General features: G+C 40.1%; 1 protein-coding gene across 1 annotated transcript in view; it reads left to right on the top strand.

The window, feature by feature from the left end:
• Positions 1-1,874: 1,874 nt before the first annotated feature.
• Positions 1,875-19,446, top strand: part of cpt1a2b (carnitine palmitoyltransferase 1A2b) — a 48,465-nt gene continuing 30,893 nt past the window's right edge. Inside the window, exons 1-10 of the mRNA XM_071474725.1 lie at positions 1,875-2,043; positions 7,864-8,006; positions 8,638-8,777; positions 11,990-12,167; positions 12,467-12,568; positions 12,741-12,878; positions 14,339-14,416; positions 14,742-14,849; positions 16,708-16,795; positions 17,485-17,680. Of these exons, the coding sequence (XP_071330826.1) occupies positions 7,866-8,006; positions 8,638-8,777; positions 11,990-12,167; positions 12,467-12,568; positions 12,741-12,878; positions 14,339-14,416; positions 14,742-14,849; positions 16,708-16,795; positions 17,485-17,680 (1,169 nt within the window). The 5' untranslated portion in view covers positions 1,875-2,043; positions 7,864-7,865. The remainder of the gene's footprint in view (positions 2,044-7,863; positions 8,007-8,637; positions 8,778-11,989; positions 12,168-12,466; positions 12,569-12,740; positions 12,879-14,338; positions 14,417-14,741; positions 14,850-16,707; positions 16,796-17,484; positions 17,681-19,446) is intronic.

Raw genomic sequence — 19,446 nt, 5'->3', positions numbered from 1 at the left:
CAGCAGTAGCTTTTGAGTGAGCAGTGTGGCAGTTAAACGTTTTAGTAAATACTTGTATTCACTTTTGGGCTGAGACCTAAATGAGGAGATTGATATCACTCATGCAGGCTGCAGTTAACGTAAAGCTACTACAAGCAGCCATTTAGCTTAGCGTAAAGACTGAAAACAGCAGGAGGAAACAGCCAGCCCGACTCTCTGAAGGAAGGAAAATCCATAATCACCTCTAATGCTCCCTGATTGGCATGTTTTATCTTGTTTGATTAATCTGTACAACAACCAAAGTGTAGAAACGACATGTAGTGGAGTCAGCTTCACAGGAGAGGACATTCGACATTTCCAGGCGTCTTGCTAAGCTAACTGCATTACTGTCGCTTCTATTTCTCGACAAAAGTTTATTGTTGTTGTAAACAGTGCTTTTTATATCAGCTTTTTTGCATTGTGCAGTGAAGTATATGTGTGTCTATAAAAAAGATTATATATACTAATATACAGAATATATAATTTAATAGTTAAATGATTAAATTAGAATGAGAAAAGTAATAATCTGAAAGTTTTGAAAGCTTCTCAGTGGTTACCCTTAATATTTCCCAGGGTGATGTGTTGCACTGGGGATGCTGGACTCCTGCCTCAGTGACTCTAAAATGTTTGCTACGGCTTTGGTCAGACATGGTGTCTGCACTAAGCAGGTGAGATTTTGGATGTTTGTAGTTTTATGATGTGATATTTTTACCTATATACTTTTAAAAAAGTTATATACTTAGAAAAACAATTATACACACATACCTGTATATGTCTTATAATGTGTAATACATAGGTTTTTCTTAAGTGGAAAGGGGTGGAAAGGGGTTATTTTAAATTCAATTTTTTAATTTAGTTTTTTCTTTTTTTTTTTACCTTTTTTTTCCTTTAAGAAGTGGGGAGAAGGTAAATGTGAAACAGGAAGGCTTGCAGTGATGTAAGGTTACAACTATGTAAAAAATGTGACGCTTCCCGGAACAGTAAAACAAAACAAATGCAGTTCTATGTGTCATTTACAGAATATATACATCATACTTTTCTCTCCAATCTTTATTGAAAAACAATATACAAGCAGTCCAAATATGTGCTCAACATAGTTCTGAACATAGAGTCAAGAGAAGAGTGACAAAATAAATAAAAGCAGTAAAAATATACTTAAAATAAATAAATAAAAAGCATTAATAATATATTATAATAAGAAAAAAACATAAAAGCCAAATCGGTATAAACAGCTACAGAACAGTGAGAATGAGAAAAACCCATAAAACCCGTTCACCATATGTTTTGTAGAGTCTTTCAAGAGTCTCCATATGCTCTGTAAATTCACCCAAAGGTCTGGTGACCTGCGGGATGAATTGTGTTACTCTCCCTTTATGTGTGTGAAACTTACCGAACCAGACCTGTGCGCGACCTCCTGAGGCATGCGGGCCTCGTCTGACGTCATTTACAGCTTCCTGCACGGAGAATCCGAAAGGAAAGAGCTCTCACTTTGACTCTGACACTAATAAAGTATCAATAATAATAATAATAATAATAATAACAATAATAATAATGTTTTTGAAGAATTCGAGTTGCTAAAGCTCAACGAAACAATATGTATTTTTCCATCAAATATATTGCAATGCTGCTGCAATACAGCTTGCGAATTAATACAAGAACGAAATGACTTACGACTACACCTTTACTTATGAATTATTTTACCAGGCAAAAAAAGATATTATGTATTTTATGGTCTTGTCTCATCACATCTTATTGCCTCCAAGCTACAGCGTATACGTCAAAGTTAACGCCTACATGTACACAGCCGTAGTTCAGCCCTCCTGGCTGCTCGACTGAGTGTGCGAGTGAGTCATCTTCTCACACAGACCATCTTTGCGCCCTGGTCGTGGCAGTGATTGCCCGGTGGCTGGGTGGAGGGTGCACTCGCTCTCACTGAGCGCTCCGCGGCTGCAGGCCCAGGAAGCAGGGAGGGGTCGTTTCTGTATCAGCCTTCCCACCGAGAGAACCCACCGAGAGACACTTCAGGTAAACATTTCATTGTGTTTAATCGGCTCTCAACAAGCTGCTGGTCCAGGCTCTCCTCCTCATTTTGCTCTACTTTCGTGCACCGCGCAGGGTGGGAGATGGTGCTGAGCATGAATGGACCACTGCGTGTTGAGTAACAGTGATGTTACAAGAGGCTACAGAGCTGTGTGTGTGTGTGTGTGTGTGTGTGTGTGTGTGTGTGTGTGTGTGTGTGTGTGTGTGTGTGTGTGTGTGTGTGTGTGTGCGTGCGCTAATGCACCGTGCTTTTTCAAACAGAAGTCATGGACGTAGTATCTGCTTTAGCCGTGTTGTTCTGGCAGCGGGGGGAGTCTGTCCAGCCACGCCGGCTGGGGTGATGGAGAGCAGCGTGGCTGTGATGCACAGTAACTCTGTTCTCTGACGAAACTGGTCTGGGATCAGTCACATTCAAACTAGTCCTCACTGTGGACGGTTGTTGACAGATCCGTTTGTGAACATCAGCTTTGTTATTGTTCCTTGAAGCTGCCCGAGGTTAAAGGCTGAACATTTACCGGCACAGGTCTCAGCCGGGTTCACAGCAGCCGTTCACCTGTCACAGAGGTTCAAACTAGACAGACCCATAAGCTCATTATGGCGCCGCATACACGAAGATAGACATCTGACGTTAGCCGCGTGTTTGGTGTGTTTGTTGTTAGCTAACGTTGGGCCGTTGGTGAGAGAACACAAACAAACACAAACTCTCTATAGAGCCAACTCATTGAGCCGGGAAACGATTTCATCCCCTCGGTGTACTCGGTCAACAACAGCCTGCGGCCTGTCCATTTACATTACACTGTCGTTATTGTGAGTGTTGTGTGTACTCTGTGTGTACTCTGTGTGTACTCTGTGTGTACTGTGTGTGTACTCTGTGTGTACTGTGCGTGAACTCTGTGTGTACTCTGTGAGTGTACTGTGTGTGTACTGTGTATGTGTACATGTGTGAGTACGTGCCCGCGCATCTCTTCCCGCCGTCCCCCGTGCCCGCGCAGGCAGCCTGCCTGAATGGCCCGCCGCCCCGCTGCCGCCCCGCTGCCGCCCCGCTGCCGCCGCCCCGCTGCCGCTGCCGCCGCCGCCGCCTCCCCGCTCCGCTCCGGCAGGTACAACCTGTTTGTCTGCTTCGTCTGACAATTTACATTCACACGCTAACGTATAGTTTGGCAAGAATATACCACACAACTCAGCTTTGTTTTTAAATATTTTGTAGCACAGTCAGAACCCCCTTACTCATGAATTAGTGTTGCATGAATGGATGTAACGGCTTGTGTTGTTAAAATGTCTCCAGGTATCTATTTTCAGTGAAAGAAATTCAGATGCTCAGGTCTGTGACCCCAGTTTAATGGCAGCCGTAATGTTAGAGGCACAAAGTGGAACTATATTTGGAGAAGTGTCATGACACTGAGCGCTGCGGTGTTGTGAGCAGAAGCAGACAAAAAAAGCTCATGGATATGGGTATGTTGCAATTAGACAACATTTTCCAAACCCTTGTGTTTAGATTAAAAGCCGTCCTACCTATCGTGTCCTACCCAGGATTGAGCTCTAGACTGGCCTCTGTACAGAACTTCCTTGGCAAAAGTGATGATTTTTGAAAAGTCAGTTGGTTTTGGCCAGTCACTGCTTCATGACAATGTACTAGTTCTGGTTGGAGTTAAGAATATAGGCAATGGTCAAGATAAAGGTTCAGCTTTTGGGTTAAAACCAGAATTAAGTAAAGTTTAGGGCAATGCTAATCGTTTGGAGGGCCTCCGAAGTGCACAAAAACTGTACACAGCTAAAGCATTAGCAACTGCAAGCCACTTAAAAGGCCCACACTTTTCCTCCCACGTTCATTGTCTCCATTTCATTCAGGCACAAACAGTGAAATAGCTGTGGGAAGTGAGAAATATGCAGCAATCAATCGCTCGGCTGGACAGAGAGAAGGAGAAGAGATGACAGGGCTGCACACACACACAAACACACAGACTCTGGCAAACGACCTCATAGGGATTATATGTTGACCTACTTTCTGTAGGTTTTGTGACTGTTACTATATAGTTGTCATGTCATCATCCTGTGTGTGCCAGAGGCCTCATTCATCTGCAACAGCTGTGCATTATTGTGCCTTTTAGCAGTGCAGGGCCTCAGAGCTCCTTTCCTGTCCTGTCACACACACACTCACACACACATGCGCGCGCAGACACACACACAGTGAAAAACCTGGGATGCTTTTTGGACCTGACACAAAGGTTTCTGAGTTGTCATTATACATTTAGCCTGTAGAAATTGAGACACAGCAATGACTAAAAGCTTCTGTTATTTGTCGTCCACACTCTGAAGAGGAAGTGAAGGAATTCAGAAACAAACCAACCTAGCAGGGGAACTTTGTCAGATTTCTGTTGGTTCAGTTTGGTGTAGCCACGCTGTCCGTCTGCTGCTGAAGGCACAATTATAGATGTTCCAGACAAAAGTAACTAAACCCAGATAAGGAATATAGAGATGCTGCTGAAATTAACCCGGATGTTGTGTCATATCATCTGCAGAAAGCCGGTATTTGGCAGTGCGGAAACTGTCATCTGAGTAGGAAATGCTGGAAAAGACTCCAATTAGTCCAAGTATGAAATGCCCAAAGATAAAGAGTAGGACAGAGGATAAAAGTTATATTTGCCCAAAAATAGTTATATACAGAATTATACACACAACTCTTGAATTCAAATCACTTTGTTCATTTCCCCCCCAAAATGCCTTATATAATATTTAAAAGTCTTCAATTTAATTTATAAAGTCTTAAGTATTTCTTTTTTCCAAGCAGTAGGGCAGTAGTTTTGGTCATGAAATGTTTTTGTATATGACTGTGAGCTGTCAGGAGATGTTATTGTAGATATAAAATAAAGGTGGATTTGTTGTGACAGTGGATTGTGTGTGCAGGACACTGCTCAGTCTTTTTTTGTGGTATTTCAGTCGACACCAGCAGGCCTAAAGCAAACACTGTCAATACTGCTAGCTACTGTTGCTGGGAACCTCCTTGTCCCACTATGGTCAAGTGTTAAGTTTAGTAAAAACTGAAAGGAATTCCTTATATTTAATTTGTCCATCCATTTTCTGGTGATTATCCCAGTCTATGTCAGGTTAATTTCATTAATATCTATTTGCTAGTATAATTTGAAATTCTGATGTAATATAATAAATAACTGAAGGCCATATTGTCCCTACTGGTTTTCCATCATGGTGTCATACTTTGGCCCGGATGATCATTAAGAAGGTATTAAATTGATCTTGAAAGTCTTAAATTAGCTTTGTGAACCCTGCAGAAACCCTGACACAGGTTCTGTTTCAACTGGCTCACTTGGTAGGTAGGATACTCCAGGATGAATTGTTATTATTATTATTATTTTTCTATCTAACAAAGAAAAAAAATGGTTTCACCCCGGTAGCGGACCATGTGGAGCAGGTACTATATCTGGGTTCAAGCCTTTCCTGTCTTTTTCTACGGTCACTATAAAAAAGAAGTGCAGAAATGGCAAAAAATAATCTTAAAAAAAAAAGGAAATAAAAAATGTTGCAACCACCCCCAAATGATCTTTTAATGTTGGCTGAGATTTATTCACTCACAGTCATTATTTAGTTTTAACATTGGAAACATGATGTGATTGATTAGGAAGCATCAGCAACATAAACTGAAACGTTGTTGGTGTCGTGATGATGTTGGGGCCTTTCTCACAGCAGACATTTTGACTTGAGGAAAAGCACAGATGTTACTGATTAGAGTTATAGCCACGAAGCCGAATCCAGATCTCTTACAAATGTCAGCCTGTCCACCAGCAGTGAGGCGACATCCACGTCTGTCTCAGTCCCTTCTCCCTCTAAAAGCCACACCAATAGTAACCAGTGTCTGTCCTCACCGTCGATCACTTTCTTTTTTAGACTGTAATCCTTCCTCTGAACGCAGAGTTTCTTTTTTTATCTGGAGCATCAGAGGCTTTTCTTGGACGTTTCCTTAGTTTTTCTGCCAAAGGCTCCACCATACTCCTGCTGCTGTAGCTGCTCCGTCTCCATGGCTACGGTCCACCACGTTCTGTTGTCTGTATGTACATAATAAACATATCAACTCAAGCACCCAACAGATGGCTGAGTATTGTTTCCTGGATGTGTCCCCCAAGCAACACAGTACAACACGCTGAAGGTTACTATCCACATATTTCAATGAAATAATAATAAAATATTTCACCAAGGAACCTTCAGCATATTGTACTGTGTTGCAAGAAATAATGCGTCTGTCTGTTGGCTGCTTAACTGAGCCACCAGATATGTTAATAATGTACATATAGACAACAGAACACCGTCTTCAGCTCTGGCAAACTTGCTGGTTGACGTAAAATGCATCGTTATAGTTGCACAGCACAGGACAGGATATTTAAAACCATATAACTCTATACTGCAGAATATAGAGAGATACCTGCTGCTGAAAGGATTTATTGGTGTATGAAGAATAAATGACTATATATTATACATAAAAATCTTGTACTCCAGCTTTAACATTAACAAATGCTCCATTCTGTTCAAGTGTCCTAACAAGCCATGACAGTGTGACAGTGAGTCAGCATACACATTACCAGGACCCTGAAACTAATGCAGCTAAAGGGAATCCAGCCATCATTTGTTTTTAATTATGTCTGTGCTTTTCCTGCTTTGGAAAACTTTGCATGTCACGTAGTTTGTGAAAATAACAGCTTGCAAGAAAATATTTGTCAAGAAGTGGGGTGGTGAATGTTGCATTTTTCACAAAACTGGATTAGTTGTTTTTTGGTTGTTGTAGTTGCCACATCTGTGCAGGAACAGATGTGACTCTGCTGATCTGTTGACGGTGTAACTTGTTGTACGAACCTGTGGTTACGCTGATAAAATGGATGTACATTCACAAGAATAGCCCAGTGCCCTGGGTCTGGACCATACCCTTGCATCATGTTATCGGTTTGTTTACTGAGTCTGTTCACTTACATCCTCCTGCCAGAATGATGCCAGAGCTTGTAGCTCATACGTATTAATAATTCATGTCTAACAGAGGCTGGTGGTTGCTTGGGCATGGCTCCAGGATACTGTGCAGTATATCAACCGCAGGCAGAGCTGTGTTTCCTGATCTGAACAAACACTGAGCATTTTTCTCCTCATAAAGTAAATCAACCCTGATACAAAGAAAAATGACTTCCCATCAATTTGACCATTACCTTTGCACAGTCACTTTCAGTTAAAGTGCAGAGTTGTCATGGCAACCTTGATCAGCAATATAAGGACGCACTGACACATATTGAACAGTATACGACTCACTGAAGCTCAACACTCACAGTTTTGTGGTGCCCCAGATAAACGCTAAGTATTTAATGATTTTTAAATATAATCAGTTTGAAAATGACAAAAAATTATGGGGCTTTGTTTTTCAGCTTTTGGTTCAAGTTGTTCGTCTACCAACTAAACCTACTGTTAAACAGAGGAAGACACAAAAGAGTGTTTTTCCTCAGTGGCACGATTCAGTGAGACAACAACATTCCTCTGACACATTAAATTACTCGAGTATTTTCACACAGAGCCTTCATAGAAGAGAGAGAGAAAACACACTGAGCTGATTGCTGGCTTATGAAACTAGCTGCTCTGGACAGTTAATGTCATGAAACTAATTAAAAGCCAGTTATTTACAGGTTATGAAAACATAAAATTATCCCATTGACACTGTGACGTGATGAATATTTTCAAGTTGCAGGCTTTAAATACTATAAAAAAACATTCAGAGAGTGACATTTGTGTTTAACTTCTTGTCCATTCATGTTTCTGCAGTGATGGCGGAGGCCCACCAGGCTGTGGCGTTCCAGTTCACCATAACGCCAGAGGGTATTGACCTGCAGCTGTCCTACCAGGCCTTGAACCAGATCTACCTGTCCGGAGTCCGGTCATGGAAGAAACGAGTCAGCCGCATGAGGGTGAGCACGATGGGAAATCCTTGCGTGTGTATGTGTGTGTACATGTGCAGGGCTTCTCCTCATTTTTTACATTTGTCCTGTCATCACTTGGCTTTTACTACTTTGTCTAAACCTTTGTGTGTGAGATGAGCTAGAGGAGGTGTGTAGGGATGTAATTTGTGTGTGAAGGGTGTGAGATGAAGGCACACAGCCTTATTACAGGTTGTGAATTCCCATCTGTACAGGTTAGGAATGATGAGTCTCTCCTAACATGTACTGACATGCATGTTTTCCCATGCTGGGGTGACAAAGACAGCTGTTAATATGTGCATGTGCAGTTGTGTGTTGTTGTTGTTGTTGTTGTAGTCGTGCTCAAAAACTAACTTCTCAAATCTCTTTACTAGTTCTGCTCATCATGTAATCATGTAAACATGTTCCAGTACATGTTGTGAGGCCAAAACCCACAAAAATCTATTTATTTTTTTTCCTGTCAAGATCATAAAGTTAAACTCTTAACTTAATGAGAAGGGAGCATCAGTTCCGCAAATGTTCTCTCTCCGCTTGTTGTTTTTCATATTAACCCTTGTTTTCTGCAGTTTTGACCCTGTTTCACTAATCACAGTGCCTGTTGTTTCTTCTTCTGTGGTAACAGAACAGGGTGATTAAGGGAGTGTACCCCGCCAGCCCTTCCTCTTGGCTCTTTGTCGCCATAGCAATCCTGGCCATCATGTACATGCGCTCGGATCCAAGCATGGGGCTCATCGCCAAGATACAGCAACACCTCCCGCTAAGGTACACACACACACACACACACACACACACACACACACACACACACACACTTTTCAAGAGACCAGGATTATTTGATTCCTTCTTTATATGACTGATGTCTTCTTCCCATACACTAATGTAATAACGTACATATATTGAATTTGCATACATGAAATATATGTGCATGTAAAATAAAAAGACATGTAAAAGTTATATATGAAACCTATCAGAAATTGGAATAATTACATACATTGACATATATGTTTAGCATATACAAATATGTATGTTTATATTGTAAACATAAGTTACATAAATGTATATCCATCCCCAACCTGTCGATACATGTTGATATTATATACTGTGGGTTCAAAAAGTCTGAGACCATTTTACCAGACTGGGAAGATAAGACATGTTTAAAAGAGAAACAAAAGAAAAACATGTATAAACATAAATAATTTTGATATGTACAGTTTGTTATTAAAATAAATTCATACATAAACCAAATATATATATCATTACCATATATAGTCAAAACATGTTATCTAAAAATTCTTCATGTAGATGTTTTTAATATGTACATATACAGATTTTACTATGGGTATTTCTTATATGTTATAAATGAATGTCCTTATATATCCAGGGGATGTATATATCTGATAATAACATATTGCCTTATAGTTGATATATGACAACATCACCCTTGATATAGGGACATGTATGGGTTTTTAGCATATAAAGTCGGTGAACCATGAATTTAATGTTATTCTACTGTGGCACAAATTGCTTGTGCTTCTCTCTAAGAGCTATTCACAATCAGCTGGATGCAAATATTGAAATGTCTGCTGCAGAATGTAGACATTTCCATGTGGTAGCTTCTTAACACCAGTTTTGATTTGATTTATCAAAGATTGATAGTTGTTTGGTTTGTTTGTATGACTTGGAGATTACCAGATTAGCACATAATATAAACTCCAACATTAAAAATTGGCTGATCACTTTGATGTTGTCTAAATTAGCAATGCAAAGCAAAAAAACTGCCAGGCAGATATTGGCCAATATTAGCTTATGGCAGATACATTACCATTGGTGTGACAAGTTGATAATTATGCTATAAAATGTCCTGCTTACTACATATTTTGTTCCTTATAAATGAAAAAAAAAAATCTAAGGGACATACATCAGCCGATATATTGTTATTGTTAAAGTCACAGCTCCACTTTAAAAAGGAAGTGAAAGGGTGAAGGGGTGGAGTTTGGCTGATCCAAATAAACAGATGTTAGTAACATATAAATCTGATGAGTCATTACGGAGCAGCGTGGGTGTGGTGCCTCACTTCACCTTTCCACTACTTTTCTCCCAGTCTATACACTAACTGTTGCCTGACATACTTACAACATTGCTGAGTCATTGTCTAACCTGCCACATTCCACCCTGATAACATGAGGAACTAGAGTGGCTGTCAGCAGAGCACACACCTCCACCAAGCACAAACATTCATATACTCCAACCTAAACCTCATGTCATAGACTTCAACACCAATATGTCTGATTTTCTACATCAAGATCCAAACTTTATTTCCTGAGAAAAATGTCCTGTCTTGCAAGGTTAAAAAGAAATTCCTGGATTTACCCCTTTTACCGGATCAGCACCAAAATTTAATGTCTCATCCTTCCACGGCGTTCCGTGCAAATCAGTTCAATACTTTTGAATGATTACAGGTTTGTTTTTCTTGTCATTAGATGTGGTATGATATTGCATCAGGTCCTGTCATGTGTATATTGCATACAATACATTATACATACATGTATGTGGCATATTGATAGAGGTGATGAAGACAAACAGCAGCAAATCCTTTAACTCACAGTGAACAGCTGAAAATGACAGCTCCATATAGAGGATAGGAATTTGACAGCTTCTTTGAAATGTTGTTATAAGTGTTGATGTCAGTGGGTAGCTGATTTATTTGAACTGGAAGACTATGCTGTGACCAAGTGGCAACCCACCGTGGCGTTACCCATCGGTCATTTTGAAGCCTTGAGTTTGTAATTTGACCGTCGCCATCTTGGTTTTTTGAAACCAGAAGAAACCATATTTGGATGAGAAAGTGGAGCTGAGGAGGAGTGAGGGGTGGATCTGACCTGCTCTGTCCTCTATCCTTATTGTCAAGCAGGTCGCTGCATGTGGTAAAGTCTGTCAATCACATAGTAGCCCCGCCGTAATGCATACACTGCTTTATCGTCTATTTCCCTCTGAATGGGACCATAATATAATTTAATTTAGATGAAAAAGAAAAGTTTTCATGATAAAGAGAAAGTTTCTTACCTGATTTTATGCAATCTTAATATGTCTTACTTAAGTGTTAATTCAAATGAGTTTTTGTTGTTTTTAAATGCAATTTAATGTCATCTTAAAGTTTAATATTTAATATATTTCCATGCCTCTGTAAAGCACTCTGAATCTCCTCGTGCCTGAATGATGCTGTGTAAATTAGGGGCTTATGGGTATTTGGACTTTAACACCTCAGAGTGTAGTGCAGCACTTAATGTCATGGCCTGTTTGGCCATAGACTGTTTGATTGTCATTCATTCTTAAAAGATTGTCTGTCAGATTGACCCCTGAGTGAAGTGGTACTATCATGTCAAAATTTAGCTGCTGTGGTTAACTTAAATTTCATAGGTTAAGAGTGAGACAGTGAAGTTATGTTCTCTAATATATAATACCAACAGATTATTATAATTTCATTGTTTTTGTGCCATTTTGTCTTCACACTCCTTTTTCTATATTCAAGTTTCTTTTCTTTTTTTTATGTGTAATTCTAAAAAAAATCTCAAAAGGTCACTTCCTCATTGACCCAGCAGATGTTGCTGTTGTACTTTTGTAAAGTTTACTTGTGTTTCCTCGCAGTGTGATGTAACATTAGAAATGTGGGATGGATTTAGACTCTCATGCACTTTTTATTTTTTTTTTTAGTTTTGCAAAAGAGATCCATTATTTGAGGTAGTTAGGTTGCACTCATGGCCATTTACAGATTACTGTCTCTGCGTCTGTCATTGGTCTCATCACTATATACATTGTGGATTATGTGCCCTCTTCTGGTTGTAATGCTGCACAGGTTTGGACAGATGACAGTCATATCTCTATTTCTAGGTTGGAAACACCTGACTTGAATAAATGGTTTATACCACTTTGTAGTATTAATGTGCTAATGCTACTTTGCCCTTCCCTCTGTCCAGTCTCCATGTCTCCCTCAGTGCCCAGGGTCAGACTATGGTGTCAGCACTGGTGTTCAGCACTCTGCTGTGGCTCTCCCTCATCCTCGCGCTCAGGTTCTGCCTCAAGCTGCTGCTGTCCTATCACCAGTGGATGTTTGAGCAGCATGGCCGAATTTCCAACACCACTAAAGTCTGGGTGGTAAGACGTACTTCTGCTTGATGTCACAGCTCCCTCCTGATGCTACTCTGCAGTTTGTTTTAGATCATGGACATAAGATAGCAGCCTTAATATCATTTTTTTACTTGTAGGGAACAAAATTATAACAAAATGATAATGTGTACAAGAAGCTTTACAAAAGGCAGGGACTATAGTCACTACATCTTAAAGATCATTTTGAGGTTACTCACAATAAAACATGTAAAAATATGTTTTCATCCACATGTCACATCTGTTATATTTGAAATGGTTAAATATCTATCTCTCTTTGTCTTCCACAGAGTCTCGTGAGGTTATTATCAAGCAGGAAGCCTCTGCTGTACAGCTATCAAACCTCTCTCCCTCACCTGCCTGTTCCCACTATCAAAGACACACTGAGCAGGGTGAGTAAACACACATGCGAAGAGATATATTTATGGATTGCTTTCAATTCACACCTTTGTTTGGCTCATCTTCTCTGTCTATGTGCTGTTCATACATTCATATAAATGAAATAATGAAATAACACATTACCCCAAACCAAAGAGCCTGATTGTGACTGACTCTCTCTCTCAGTACCTTGAGTCCGTTCGCCCTCTGTTGACTGATCACGAGTTTAAACGGATGACTGAACTGGGCAACCAGTTTGAGTCCAGCCTGGGTAACCGTCTCCAGCGCTACCTGAAACTTAAAGCTCTGTGGGCCACAAACTATGTAAGTATACACACACACACACACCCTGGTACACCCTTGTTATGACAGTTCACTTTCACATTCATACCCTAATGTCAGCCTCCAGCCACTAGCAGAACAAGATCATGCTGAGTCTGCAGACCTGCAGGACACACCACACCAAATATGTCAGTAAACACATTCTTTGTAGCTGCAGCAGTCTACCATTTATAAACACGCATCCATTCAGCCTTCCTCGGTCTAACTTCACTGGAATTCATCAAAGGGACCAAACATAAACTCACACAGTTTAACAAACAAAAACCCACAATAAATGAAACAGGCTATTGACACCACATGCACCACCCAGTGCACATGTGAACTCTGACCCATCAGAGACTAATGGTCGTAGTAAACGTGCACTGCTGTATTTTTCTTTGAGTCTTGCGTTTCCTCAGAGTCTCTCTTATCCTGCTACTCTCCTCAAAATGTAAATCTTGTTGAGTTTGAAGAAGGGGCGTAACATTCCCAACAGTTAAAGGCACAAGCCACTGCTGGATAGTTCACCATGAACATGTTACACAAACCTCACACAATTATGTTGCATGTGTTCAAATACGGTCACAAGGCACACTCACTGGGTGTAGATTAAACCAGGGATGAATTCAATAAAGGCAGATATGCCATTTTTTCAAACAAGAAGGCACATATAAGTACAATGATACAACAGATATGATAATGAACAAACAATAAAGAATAAAATGAAATAACCAATCATGAAATAATAATGATGATAATAATGGAAGAAGGGGGGTATGTCCCAGACATAATTATTGATTATTTCAATATCCAGAGTTTGGAGTTAAGAGGAACCTCTGTGAACTGACTAGATAAATCCATCACCTTCTTCCACAAACAGATCATCTAGAGGCATTCCTTCATGCAAGAAACAAGTTTTTTTTGTGCTGAGGTATAATAACTCTGTCTCTGTATTACACAAGTACTGAAAGAGATGCCAGAATTAAAAAATGTTCAGTATTTTTCAATCTTGGTGTTCCTCCTCAAGCTTTAGTGCCTGGATTTGTGCACATATTGAGCACATTAAGATATTTAGCCTTTCTTCAATTAATTGCTTCCCTGCCTTCTTTTTTATTGTGTTATAACTATAGCTTTTAATATCACCCTACATTCTATAGTATTGTTGTAAATATTTTTTTCTGTTCACAGGCTTTTAATAGGGGACTACATTCCCTGAGGCTCTGCCAATGTCTCTGACCTTTAAAGGAAATGACTGTGTAAAGTGAAAATCTGTGACATTTTCATTTCAATAAATGACCATTTTTCTTTTTTATCAGCGACAGATGTTCGACAGAGTTTTGGAAAGCTATGATATTTTCTGTTTAAACACATAGAATCTAGTAGCTCTTTGTAGCAAAAAAGTGTTTTGTCCTTTTGTTTTGTTTGAATAGAAGAACAAATTTAATGTCCTGTTTTGGCTACAGGTGAGCGACTGGTGGGAGGAATACATCTACTTGAGAAGCAGAGGTCCTATCATGGTCAACAGTAACTACTATGGCATGGTAACCAGTTGCTGTATCAGTTTTACAACATAGAAAAAGACAAACTTTGTGGATAGGGTTGAGCCAAAATGAAAGGGAGCATCTCTTTCTCATTCATCAGCTTTGCTCATCTTTGTGTCTTTCTGTCCTGGTGTCTTGCCTTTCCTTAACTTCCTGTCCTGGTTTAAGTGGTCCTTAAGTCCTCTCTTAACCCTCTGTCCACTCTTATCATCTCATCTTATCTACAGTTAGATAAGAGAATTATGTAACAGTTAACTCTTCTTCTGTTTGTTTCTATGTCTTGACAGTCATAAATCTTGAGATTGTAATTTTGTTCTCTGTGCAGGACTTCTTGTATGTGACCCCGACCCCGGTGCAGGCTGCCAGAGCAGGAAACACTATCACTGCCCTACTGCTCTACCGCCGCAAGGTAAACCGGGAGGAACTCAAACCGGTAAGACTGCATACTGCACTGTTGATGGATTGATGGGCTGAATTGCATGTGTGTAGCTGTAATATCTATATTATCAAACACATTTTTAGTTGTTGTAGGGGGGAAAACTGTAGTGAAGGAGTGAGTGAGGTCTAGTTGTGATATCAATGCTGACATCAGTGCAAACAGTCAGGAAGAGAAGAAACTTTTAGGTAGCGAGGGCTCACTTTAATTTTGGAAATGACCCAATGTCTTGAACTCCCTCAGAGGACAGACCAAAGAGAAAATAATCTTACACAAGAGGGGTCTGAATCCAGTATGTATTCAGACCCCTCTTCATATTTTGTTATGTTGAAGCTTCATGCTAAAATTATTTAAGTTTATTTTTCCCTTCACCATTCTGCACGCATTTCCTCATAGTGACAAAGCCAAAACAGAATTTTAAATTTTTTTGCAAATTTATTAAAAAGGAAAAACTGAAATCACATTGACATAAGTATTCAGGCGCTTTTCACATCTGGATTAGGGATTGTGTCAGGTTGGATGGAGGCGGTTGGTGGACAGACATTTTCATGTCCCTCCAGAGATGTCCGACTGGGTTCAATTCAGGACTCTGACTAGGTCACTCTAAGCCACGCCGGTGTTGTCTTGGCTGTGAGCTTAGGGTCATTGTCCTGTTGGACAGTGAACCTTCAGCCCAGTCCTGAGTGCTCCGCATCAGGTTTTCATCAAGGATCTCTCTGAACCTGCTTCGCTCAAGTTTCCCTTGACCCTGACCAGTCTCCCTGTCCCTGCTGCTGAAAAACACCCCCACATCATGATGCTGCCACCACCATGCTTCACCACTGGGATGATATTGGGCAGGTGATGTGTCGGGCCACTTTGCCTTAAAGTCCAGATTGGTGGAGTGCTGCAGTGATGGTTGTCCCATCTGAAGCTGAGCCAGAGTTGACCATCGGGTTCTCGGTCTTTTATACCAAGACCCTTCTCCTCTCGTCACTCAGTTTTGCCGGGCTGTGATTGGTTGTTCCAAACTTCTGAGATCTGAGCCTTGACACAATCCTGTCTCTGAGCACTGCAGCAGTTTCTTCCTCCTCATGGCTCGGTTTCTGCTCTGATCTGCATTGTCAGCTGTGAGACCTTATATAGACTCACAAATCATGTCCAATCAGTTGAACTGGCCACAGGTGGTGGACTCCAGTCAGGGTGTAGAAACATCTCAAAGATGATCGAGAGGAATGGGAGGAACCTGAGCTAAATTTCAAGCGTCAAAGCAAAGAGTCTGAATAATATAATACTTAATAAAACATTATTCCAGTTTTTTAAAAATAGAAAATTCTGAAATTTGCTTTTGTCATTGTGGGATATTGAGTGTAAATTTTTTTTGAGTGAAAAAACAAAACAATTGAGCAACATAAACTGTGAAAAATATTTGAATCTGAATACTCTCTGGATGCATTGTAAAGGATTTTGGTTGCTCTAAAAATTTCTCACTCATGATTAATGGAAAATGTACCACACTATAAATATAAATGTAGCCACGAGAGCTAAACAAAAACAAAGAGTCAGGTTTGGAATATACTCTACATGAATTCTATTCAGCATCCAGCATGTTGGCTGATTACTGTGACAACACACACATTTTGTTGACAGCACAGAGACAGAGGGTTTTAGAGAACATGAATTGTAGAGATCACTCAAACTGAATGTTTTGAAGGAGGTGATTCTTTTCTACACCCACTCTATATTTATAACTGTCTTCCTTTTTAGTTTAGAAATGATACAAAGTGAAACCGGCATTACAATGAGGAAGTTACATTAAACAATAAATATTAATAATAAATGTGTGTGTGTATGTGTATCTGTCTCTGCGTGTCAGAGTCGTGTTCCAGGTACTGTCATTCCTCTGTGTGCCGCTCAGTGTGAAAGGATGTTCAACACAACACGCACTCCAGGAACTGAGACTGGTAACACACACACATACACACACATACTTGTACTTCCATCTTTGTGAGGACACTCATTGACATAATGCATTCCCTAGCCCCTTACCCTAGCCTTAACCATCACAACTGAGTGCCTAACCCTAACCCTGACCCTAACCTTAACTTAAACCTAATTCTAACCATAACTCTAAAACCAGGTCTTAACCCTCAAAATGTGATTTGAAGGTGTCTCAAAAAGTGAGGACCGGCCAAAATGTCCTCACTTTTGCAAAATGTCCTCACTCTGTTAGTAAAATACTTTTTTTGGTCCTTACTATGTAGCAAGTACACACACACACACACACACACACACACACACACACACACACACACACACACAGTTTATTGTTTATCAGCTGATGTTCATACACTGAGCTAGTCCTCCGGGAATCAACAGGTAACAGAGCGCTGCAGGCATGATGGATGGATGGTAGTGAGATGGTTCCCTTGACAAAAAGCCAATGGGATTTTTACATTGAATGCTTTTGAATTAGTGCAGAAAATAAGATCTGTGATAAACAAAAGTTTGACTTGCAGTTTGACCCACACATAAATTGCCTTGTCTGTAATCTGTTAACTTAATTGGTAAACTTCAGTAAAATGTATCATTGTTAGAGCAGATGATAGAAATCGCTGCCGAGCCAGTGGAATAATCCTCCTCTCCTCCACAGACGTGCTGCAGCACTGGCAGGACAGCGAGTTTGTGGCGGTGTACCACAAGGGGCGCTTTTTTCGCCTGTGGGTGTACCGGGCAGGTCGACTGCTGTCTCCCAGGGAGATTGAGTACCAGGTCCAGAGGATTTTGGATGACACCTCACCCCCGCAACCTGGAGAAGAAAAACTGGGGGCTCTGACTGCTGGAGACAGGTAGGAACGGTGGGGTGTGGTGTACTGTATATTATGTATATTTTATGTCTTACTTGTAGAACTTACCAGGAACAGGAAACCACTACCAGGATTGAGACACTTCTTAAAACAACATTAAAAACATTAAAGCCTCCTGGGTCTCATAAGGCAGTTTTTGGGTATTTTCTGTCCAACCCAAAACAGGAAGTAGACATTCTGGATCTATTTGATTCTCAATATTTAAAGGTCCCATGTTGTTTAAAGTGATATTTCCACGTCTTTGTGATTATAAAGCAGGTCTAGGTTCTATATTAATACTTTGAAAGTATCAAAGCCTCAGGCTCAGAGCCTCTCTTCTGATTGGCTGTTGTTACTAGAGCTCCAGAGAGAAGCCTGAGAGAGGAGATTTAAAACTACACTGAGATGGTTTTTGGTTCTTAAAACCACAAATATATCTTCTTATGAATATCAACACTTCAAATAAAACTAGCTAGCAACAGGTCTTCTCTCCTGATTTACATTTGTCACGTATCAAGTCTGGTCTAAAGTGTACCATCTATACTGAAGTCTTCTAATCCAGGGACCAACAGCAGACAAGAGACAATTTGTTGAACGATGCTAAGTGACATTCAACCTAGTACGACCTCCTTTGTATCAGTGTTTTCAGTCTGATCTGGAGTATGAGAGAACAAACAATCAACCTCATTAGTGCCATATATAAGAACTGTGTTAAAAGTCAATACAATACAATACAGACAATGTGTGTGGTGATGGTAGGATATGATGTGTATTAATGAGGGTTGTGTTCAGGACTCTACACGTGGCCCTGATGCTGAAGTATAGACACAAGCTACATTGCATCTGATCACTGGGTGGCACCACAGCACACAGACCACACCAGCCTCATGATTTTATGATCTGTTTACATTTTATTGCACACAGATGGCTAATCAATGGTTACATACAAGCACTGATCTCTAGATCAGTTACATAGCAAACAAAGATAGAAACTAGGTAAGTCAACAGCAAATTTTTGTGCTCCATGTTTTGACAGCGTGTCATGAATCTCATAATAATGACAGGAAAGGCTATGGAAGTCCTTTTTAATACTTGACCCCATCTTTGTGCTGTTGCTGTAAGTCTCACTCAGCCAGAACTCAGCTTTTGACTCAAGTCTCCAAGGACTCTCTGTTAGAACAGAGGCTTGTGCATATTTAAGTTTGAGCCAGAACCCTTGAGTATACAGGGAGGCTAACATCACTGTCTGTCATGGCCAGATGTTGGTATGGTTTGCTCTGCTTTGTGACTGTGGTTGTGGTAATATTTTTCTTTATCCCAACTTTCACTGAATTGTTGTCTTCTGTTGTTTTTGCTGCACTTCTACGTTAAGGCGTTCTCTAATTTCCTCTACCACTGTAGATAACATCACATCATTACACTACAGTACATTACACTAATGGAGCCTTATCGCTTTGGCCACATTGTAAATACATCATGGCTCAGTTTTATCTGGACTAACACATTTTCATCTGCTCATTTGCTATTTTGTCATTATGTTACTGTCGTATACTTTTAGAATAACTTTCAAATTTAAAGTTAAGATGCAAATATCTGCCAAATTTTAAAAAGTTGGGTTGAAATGTTTGCAATAGCAGAACTTTAATTTCCATTGAACTGAACACTCTTAATGAATGTAGGAGGAGGACTTGTAGATCACATTTGTGGTTTTGGATGTTTAGGCCCAAATCCTGTATGCATTAAATTACTGCCATTTCCATACACCACTA

The sequence above is a fragment of the Trachinotus anak genome, unplaced genomic scaffold, assembly GCF_046630095.1.
Source record: "Trachinotus anak isolate AG129_WGS33_773 ecotype Australia unplaced genomic scaffold, CSIRO_AGI_Tana_v1 ptg000003l, whole genome shotgun sequence".
Lineage (NCBI taxonomy): Eukaryota > Metazoa > Chordata > Actinopteri > Carangiformes > Carangidae > Trachinotus > Trachinotus anak.
Note: the sequence above shows the minus strand (reverse complement) of the source record. Positions and strands in the feature narration are given on the sequence as shown.